Genomic DNA, 9,245 nt, shown 5'->3' with positions numbered 1-9,245 from the left:
TTTCTATAGGTTCCTGGGTGTTAGACAGTAACGGCTTGCTAACAAGATCTCTCAAATATGGAGTAAAGGAATCTTGTATCTTTCAGTTTCGTCAGAATCTTAATCTTGTTAAATCCCAACAAATAACTTAGTTTATACGGGCAGTTTACCTTTAGTGGCATAAACACATTTATTTATTTAGAAAACTTTGTTATAAATCTCATGCTTTTTGGTTAATCTGGCAGTCTTTAAAAAGGGGGGAAAACAGGCTGACACATAAACTATCACCCAGCATAATACCTGGCATACTGTAGGTACAGTGTAGGTATTGGGATATGTTTAGAAATTAGAGAAGATAATGGTCAAAATCAGAACGTGAAAACTGAATATCTTCAAGGCAATCCAAATTTTCCTAAACGACAATCTACATTCAAGTAATTAATCATTAAATGCGTTATGTTTTGCATTGCCTCACTTGAAGCATGAAACTGTATTGCATTACTTGAACCATAAAAACTAGTTTAATAGCTTATTGTAAAAGTAACAATGCAGTACATGATAATCACTATATAAAATAATTACATGCTTATAATGTAATGATTTTGTTCTGATCATTTTCTTATAATGACTGGATGCTAAAGGCACAGTCACTGAAAAAAACTTACCTATTATATACTCCCCTTGACTTAGTGTTTAGCAGTGAAGACAAAATAGCTTCCATATAATTAGGGAAAAAATTTACAAATGCATAAAATACAAACCAAGGTAAATTCTCATGCTGGTAATCAAATAAAGGCTTTTTACTTAACCCAAACAAAGAAGGTGCTTCCTCAAATTATAGAAACCAAATATTACAAAGCATAAAATTGTAAGTTTCTGGTGATATATTTTAAAGAATCTTTATCTTGAACTGTATAAAAGGTCTTAAAGTTTCCATATTGGAAACTGTTTAAAAACAATGAATATCAAAGTAACTCACCATTAACAGCAGATGCATTACAGGTCAATTTATAGTTATTTTCAACATTGACAGCAAGAGAAAACAGCCTTAAAACACACAATGTTTAGGCAATTGAAATATTTAAGAAATATATATACATATTTATAAAGATTTATAGCATAATTCTTTTTTACAATTTAATGTCAGTAAGAATTATGCACTGGTTATAAAATGAATAAGAAGAGAACAATTATAATAACAACCATATGACAAAATGGCACTGCAACAAATAAATAACTTAACAGGTTTCTCTGATGTTCCTTGACCATACAGATTAATCTAAAAATCATAATAATGGAACAACCTTCAAACTAGGAAACATTTTACAAAATAAATATTTATGCTTCACTTTTAAACACCAATAATCGTATATTATTTACACCATCTTATCATGAAGGCCCTGTCTACATATAAAATAAGTAAAATGAGGAACTGAAATACTGTTTTTAACTGTAGCTAAGTACACTGCCTCTCCACCTGCCACCCAACACCAAAAAAGTGTGTATGTGTGACTTACGAGTTTTAATTTCTACCCTAGGGGAAAGTAATTAAAACCACAAACCAGAAAATAGCTTTAACTAGGTTTTTTGGTTTGTATTCATTTTTAAGTGTTATAAAAACTAGATAGATTAGGAAACAAAGCATCCTTCTTATTGACATATTTGGAATAAAAACTGTATGGCGAGTTGGAGGTTTATATTAGCTATTCAAACTCTTTGATAATTGATCCTTCGATTGCTATGGATAATCCTAAAGAATTCAACCAAAGACAAAGAAATGCCTTGTTTAAGGTTCTTAAATATTTCCAGTTAAAGTAATACTTTAATTTGCTAGTTATATTAGTGTATGGATTGAAAAAGACATGACGGAATAAGAAAAGTACACTAAGATTATTTAATTTTTCTTTGGTAATAGGAGATGTATTATTTCTATCAAATCTCTTCTGTTATTTTTCTTAAAAGTTATGAATAATTTAATATTTAAGGGTGAGAATATGACAACAGCTGATACCTGCTTTGCATATTAAGAAAAATGTGGTTAATTAAAACATTCTACTTCCCATAATGATTTACCTTTCATAATGATTTACTTTTGTGGAAACTGAGCTATTACCTCATTTATAATTGATAATGGATTAAAGACATCAGACATTTTTTTCCATTTTTTCTTTTGTGGGAGTATAAATACGGGGATATGACTATGGGAATATATATCTTCACATTGTTAGTAGGTAATTTGTTACTTTTAGGTATTCTTTGTCTTTTAGCACCATTATTAAAGTTAAAAAATAAAAGAAACCTAAGTAAAGAGTTTATAGAAGGATACATAGAAACACAGGACTTAGATCTTTGAGTGGTGACATTAGAATGGGTTTTTCATTTTGTTCTTTTTACTTTATTTATACATTGCTTATATAACAGATATCATTCAAGAAGAATGAAGATAACAGTATAATGCTATGGTGCCAACTTACCTTAGCATACAACCATCCTGATAATAAATAATGGTCAAATGGCCAAACTTACCAATCCACAGAGATCATTTAAATACCTAAAATGATTATGGATCCAACATACAGAATACCAAACATAAGATAGAGAAAAACAACAACAACAACAACAAAAATTTCCCACTATTAAAGCCAAGGCTTTTAAAGGAGACACACTTTCTTAGGTATTTTCAACCATACGTTATCAACCCCAAAAGTGTTTAAACTCATGGAATGTCCACGGATTCCAGAAAATTTGTGCAATTCTGCTTTTTTTTTTTTTTTTGAGATGGGGGTCTTGTTATATGGCCCAGGCTGGCTGAACACCACCCGATTCTCCCACCTTAGCCTCCCTTGTAACTAGGATTACAGGCACATACCACTGTGTCCAGCTTAATTCTGTTTTTCATATAATACTCCCCAACTAGGCATAATCTAACTGCAGTGTGGGTCATCTTAACATAAATCAGTAATCTAATAAATCTTAAACAACTAATTTGGTGCCATCCTAGAAAAGCATGCATAGAAAAACAACCCCCACCCAGAATATATGTCTCTCATTTATATAACAAAATTTAACCAACTAGCTTTTCTACTTAATGCTTTAAAATAAAATGGGGGATAATTTGAAAATTGAATAAATCTGGAAAAACGGTGGCATTCTATATGTAATCCTAATTTACAAAAATAGTGAGTAAAAAAGTTTTTACTTTTATATACCGTGCTACCATATCTAAATAAAATCCATACAACCATTTTGAGAGCATTTCAATGAGGTTTATGAAGTATGTATATCAAGAAAATGAGAAACTATCACCCATTTTGACTAGTAAGCTTTAACAAAAAGTTTTTTTTAGCCTAAATGTCCGTAAAATTCCTTTATGTTGATATCATAAATTTTAATAGGCCAAGAAGCTAACTAGTTTGTTCAAAGTGATGATGAAAAGATTAGTGAAACAAAAGTCACCAATAGCAGCTTTTAAAGAAGCTTCTCTTTGTTCAAGGTAACATTTTAATGTCCAATGTAAGGAGAATTTTCTTCCTTTTCTAGTCTTAGAGTGTTTCTTATGGCAAAGTCCATATTTTCTTGAAACTCTTTATATGTATTGGTAATCGGAATTGCTAAAGAGTTATTACACTTGTTTCCAACAGGAAAATCCATATGCAGGCACTCAATTGAAGGAGTGGGTTTAAATCCAGCTGGAGGAATGGAATTGCAACCAGTTGCAAAAATCAGAATGTCTTCCATTGTTGTTGTAGATTTGCCATCTGAAAAGTTTACCAGTAAAAGAGAAAAAGAAAGAAAAGTAAATCCATGTTACATATTGCTATCATCATAGATTCTTCTCCAAATAGACTTGGAATACTGAAAGGCACAGACACCACATTTGTGTTGGGCAAACTAAATCACCAAGTCAGGTGTAGTAACAGGCAAACAGTACACTCAATAAATGAATCTCAAAACACAAGGACTAATACAATTACTTATTGTATATTTGACCACTTCTAGGTCATCACTATTTGTTATACTAGTTCAATAAATACAGACAGAAAAACTAAATTGGTAAAAAAACCAAAAATCCAGCTAAATAAAATTTGAACTATTAAGTTAAATTCTCTTCAACTTTATTAAGCAGAATGAGTTTACACTGGTAATGCTCAATGATAATCATTGTTATAGCCCTAACAAATGGATAAAGAATAATTTAGTTTAACTCAAATTAAAAATGATGAAATAGATGATTAGGATTAAGACTGTTCTATGGTGTGACATTAATGTTTTCTATAAAGAATGCCTTTCACCTCAACTTATATACAGAAAAAAATTTGCAAAACATAAATTTACTCTGTAACCTTTTTTATTTTTAACTCAGTCATATACATTTGCTTTGAAATAACTTTCATTTGTAAATAGAGTTAGCATCTTAATATTAATAACAAATGGCAAAACACACACATAAACCCCCAACAAATATGCCGAAACAAATATTCTGAGATCGTTAAAAATAAAATAAAATACATACATACCTTCAACAGCTTGTAAGTAACTGTTCCAAAATCCCAAAGCTTTTACATCAGGTAATGTGTGTACTGTAAAAAGATCACTAAGGACTTTTGCAGAAAGACTGTCAGGTTTATGGCACAGGATACTACAAAATGCTTCTGGGTAAGCCTGAATTTTCTCCAAAACACCAAGGGCTTTCAGACCCTGCTTAAAACTGAACAGAAGAAAAATAATGAGCCAACATTCATACATGTGTGTTTGGTATTATATTAGGGAATGAACATTTCCAGCTAACATTATCTGGCATATTTTTCAAAACAGCTAATGATTTTCAAAAAACAACAACAAAAGAATCCCAAATGAGAAAATCATATTTTCAGATGTGAGGAAAAAGAGAAGATATGGATATACTATACATGATATAATACTTTCAAATCCATAACAAGCAACTACATTAATACAAAATGAATATTTTATATGCCTACATTGTTTGGCTTTACAGTTTCAAAACTAACAAGTTTTTATTAATAAGAAAGAAGAAAACATCTCAAGTGTTTTATACTCAAGCCTCAGTGGTGTCCATGTGGGTGCTAATTTTGCAGGCATACACAATGCAAGAACTGTGGGGGCATGGCTACCTCCACCTAGATTTCAAAGGATTCCATGGATAACCTGGGGGTCCAGGCAGAAATCTGCCACAGGGCTGAAGCTGTCACACAATGTCCACACTAAAAAAAGCAATGCTTAGCAGAGCTATGGGAGTAGGGCAGCCCCTGAAAAATTGTAGGGCTGCCAGCATGCAACTCCAGCCTGGAAAAGCTGCAGGTATAAGACTCCAACCTGAGAGAAATGAACCATGGACTGAGCACAGCAAAGCCACAGAAGCAGCAGTGCTTGAGACATTGGGGCTCAATCCTGCCCCAATGTGCCCAGGATGTATGATACGGAGTCAAAAGAGATTATTCTGGAGGTTGAAGACGTAATGTTGTTTTCTTTGTTGGATTTAGGACTTTACTTATAAAAGTTACCCTTTACTTCTTGCATATTCCTTTTTGGAGTAGAAACGTCTATCTTATGCCCGCCTCACCGCTGTATTTTATTAATAGAAGTACTTTTTTTTTTAATTTTGAAAGCTCCCAGCTAGACAAAATTTGCCTCAGGATGAATTTCCCTTGAGTCTTACCCACATTTGATTCAAATGAGACTCTAGATTTTGGACTTTTGAGTAGATGCTGTAACTAGTTAAGACTTTTAAAGCAACTGAGGTGGAATGAATGGATTTTGTATGTGAGTGGGATATGAGTTTTGGAGTGCCAGGAGCAGAATGTTATGATTTGAACATCTCCTTAGAAACTCATGTTGAAATTTAAAGGCCAGTATAACAGTATTGGGAGATAGGGTCCTTAAGAAGTGATTAGGTCACAAGGGCTCTGCCTTCATGGGTAGATTAATGTCATTATTGTGGGAGTGAGCTCCTGATAAAAAGGGATGAGTTCAGCCTGATTTCCAGGGTACATCTCTGTTTTGTGTGCTCACTTGCTCTTCCACAATGCTATGACACAGCAAGACAGCTCTCACCAGGTGCTGAGCAGATGCTGGCACTACACCTTTGGACTTCCCAGCCTCCAGAACTATTTCCTTTCTTTATAAAGTACCAAGTCTCAGGTATTGTTATAGCAGCATAAAATGAGCTTAAAACACACATATGTTTATCTGTTATCATTAAAAAGAAAAGCAAATAATAAAAGAATAAACCACAAACAAACTATCAAAATGGTTACTTCATAAAGGGTTGAATGGTGGCATAGTTAAGGATGAAAGCTATACTTCTTTGAATATATTTTAAATATATTCTTATTACAGATTTGACTTTGGAACTAAACAAAACCTTTTATATAATTTTAAAATAAAATCAAACTTTAACAAAAATTAATCACTAAAAATAAAAATAAAATTTATGGCCAATTTATAGCAACACAGAAAATATTCCAGTGACTTATAAGCACAGTAATTTGATAATTTTAGTGTTGTTTATTCTGATACTATTGGTAATGAAATGTGGAATAAATCACATGAATAGTTACTTCAAATTCAAATTTTCCAGTGTCCTTAAGAACTGGAATTCTCAGTATAGCACAAAGAAAAAGTTAAGTAAAAATCATGCAATGGGGAATCTGAATTAGAAGTATCAATATACACTCATAATGTACCTTTAAAAAAATTAAACCAAAACAAATAAATTAAAAAATCCTTTATTTTCTAATTTAGGTTCACTGAGAGGGCCTAGGTACCATGACCAACTCAGCAAAACTAAGCATCTCTAACATCCAGACTGTGGTTGTGAACTACCATTTCTCATTAAAAATAACAAAGGTTCCTTAGGCTAAAATGTACAAATAAGTCTGAAAGACTTTGTGATACCAGCCGGGCGCGGTGGCTCAAGCCTGTAATCCCAGCACTTTGGGAGGCCGAGGCGGGTGGATCACGAGGTCGAGAGATCGAGACCATCCTGGTCAACATGGTGAAACCCCGTCTCTACTAAAAAAACACAAAAAAGTAGCTGGGCATGGTGGCGCTTGCCTGTAATCCCAACTAGTCAGGAGGCTGAGGCAGGAGAATTGCTTGAACCCAGGAGGCGGAGGTTGCGGTGAGCCGAGATCGCGCCATTGCACTCCAGCCTGGGTAACAAGAGCGAAACTCCGTCTCAGAAAAAAAAAAAAAAAAAGACTTTGTGATACCTTATAGCAAAAAAAGCTTACAAAGACCATTAAGGCCACATCAAAGGAATCAACAACAACATCAAAAAGAGACTTATACTGGTCCAAGATATATATGTTCACACTTCAGTAATAAAAGTAACTATAAAGATTTTAAACACATCAAATATATTTACATATATGGATTACTGATACTACTTTTTTTTTTAAATGAATTGATGATGTTTGGGACGATATCTGATATCTGGTTTAAAATAATAATGGAGTCAATAACAAGGGTAGGATATAGATGAACAGACAGACACAGGTTAATAAGTGGTAGATCTGGATGGTAATTACAGGCTACTTTCATATGGATATTTCCATTATTTAAAAAAATTGTAAGAGTGTAAGGAGATACTTAAGTTTTCTAACTTAGACCAGTGTTCTAAACTAAAGGAGAACAAGAATCATATACACGTTGTTAATCAAAGAATAGTCAGTATATATATTACCCAGCAGATAAAAGGTACCCAATAAATAGTTATTAAATGAATACACAGAGACAGAATAGTTGGCTCATGTGGTAAGAGTTTTAAAAATAATATTTTTTAGAAAAAATATCATAATCTGAAGTAGTGATTATTCCTACAAAAGCATCATACATTTACACTATTATTTTTTTTATTTTGAGAGGGAGTCTTGCTCTGTCACCTAGGCTGAAGTGCAGTGGCGCAATCTCAGCTCACTGCATATTATTTTTTTTATTTTGAGAGGGAGTCTTGCTCTGTCACCTAGGCTGGAGTGCAGTGGCGCAATCTCAGCTCACTGCAACCTCTACCTCTCAGGTTCAAGCAATTCTCCTGCCTCAGCCTCCCAAGTAGCTGAGACTATAGGCATCTGCCACAATGCCTGGCTAATTTTTGTATTTTAGTAGAGATGCGGTTTCATCATGTTGGTCAGGCTGGTCTCGAACCCCTGATCTCAAATGATCTGCCTTCCTTGGCCTCCCAAAGTGCTGGGTTTACAGGTATGAGACACTGTGCCTGGTATAGAATGCTTATTAAATAATTAGAACAGCAATCATCCTAAAAAGGCTTAAAGTATTGGTTAAAAATAGCATTTAGAATTTTTTTGGAGATAAACATCTCATTTATTACCAAATATATCTCACATTACAAAATAACCACTTTAAACATGTAATTTAAGAGAACCATATAATAGTAACAACTTACCTTTCGAAGGGTTCTTGGACTCTCTGAATTACATGGTAGACAAGTATGTCTTTTGCTAACATATATTTATCACTTAATGATGTTATAAGTCTGAGACATCCAATAAACTCAAGGTAGTTAGAGCATTCATTTACTACCGATTTCAAGTCAGCTACAGTTGTTGTAGTATTTATCTGTAACGAAGGAGAAAATACAGCCACTTTATCCATTTACTTTTGAGTGTCATGCACATTTCAAATGGTACTTAATTTATAATCAAATTTCTGAGTACATATGGGTACAGTGAAAGTAAACCAAGAACTATTTTTCTAGAATAAAATGTCTGATGATCCAGTTCAACAAATATGTGTATTTCTGCCTTCAAGAAATCCAGAGTATAATGCCACTTTTCTACATGAAACTACAAAAAAGGAAATAACTGACATTGAAAAATTATATAGCACTATGTAAGACTAGCTACTAGGGAGGCTAAGGTGGGAGGCTTGCTTGAGGTCAGAAGTTCAAGAACAGCCTGGACAACACAGCTAGTACCCTTCTCTAAAGAACTTTTAAAACAACAACAACAAACAAGGCCTGGTGTGGGTGGTATGCACTGTAGTCCTAGCTGCTTGGGAAGCTGAGGCAGAAGGATTTTGAGCCCAGGAGTTGGAGGTTCACTGAGCTATGAACACACCAATATACTCCACGCTGAGTGACAGACTGAGATCTTATCTCTTAAAAAGAAAAGAAAAAAAAAAAAGAGGAAAGTTACCTAGCACTAGATAGGCAAGAAAGATGACCTGATAATTCATGAAAAAGAGTATCAGCTGTGAATTAAAAGATGGACAGAATTTTATTGTGT

The 9,245-nt window shown here is 33.5% G+C and overlaps 1 protein-coding gene across 3 annotated transcripts in view; it reads right to left on the bottom strand.

Annotated features, from left to right (window-relative positions):
* G2E3 (G2/M-phase specific E3 ubiquitin protein ligase) overlaps nt 1-9,245 on the bottom strand; it is a 58,586-nt gene continuing 49,341 nt past the window's right edge. For all 3 annotated transcript variants that reach the window (XM_074393284.1, XM_003924236.3, XM_074393285.1), the window contains 3 exons: nt 8,405-8,577; nt 4,497-4,687; nt 1-3,737 (listed from right to left, as the gene is read on the bottom strand). In XM_074393284.1, the coding sequence (XP_074249385.1) occupies nt 3,481-3,737; nt 4,497-4,687; nt 8,405-8,577 (621 nt within the window). In that variant the 3' untranslated portion in view covers nt 1-3,480. The remainder of the gene's footprint in view (nt 3,738-4,496; nt 4,688-8,404; nt 8,578-9,245) is intronic.

Source organism: Saimiri boliviensis, chromosome 2 (genome assembly GCF_048565385.1).
Source record: "Saimiri boliviensis isolate mSaiBol1 chromosome 2, mSaiBol1.pri, whole genome shotgun sequence".
Classification (NCBI taxonomy): domain Eukaryota; kingdom Metazoa; phylum Chordata; class Mammalia; order Primates; family Cebidae; genus Saimiri; species Saimiri boliviensis.
The sequence above is the reverse complement of the archived record's forward strand: the minus strand, read 5'-3'. Positions and strand labels throughout refer to the sequence as shown.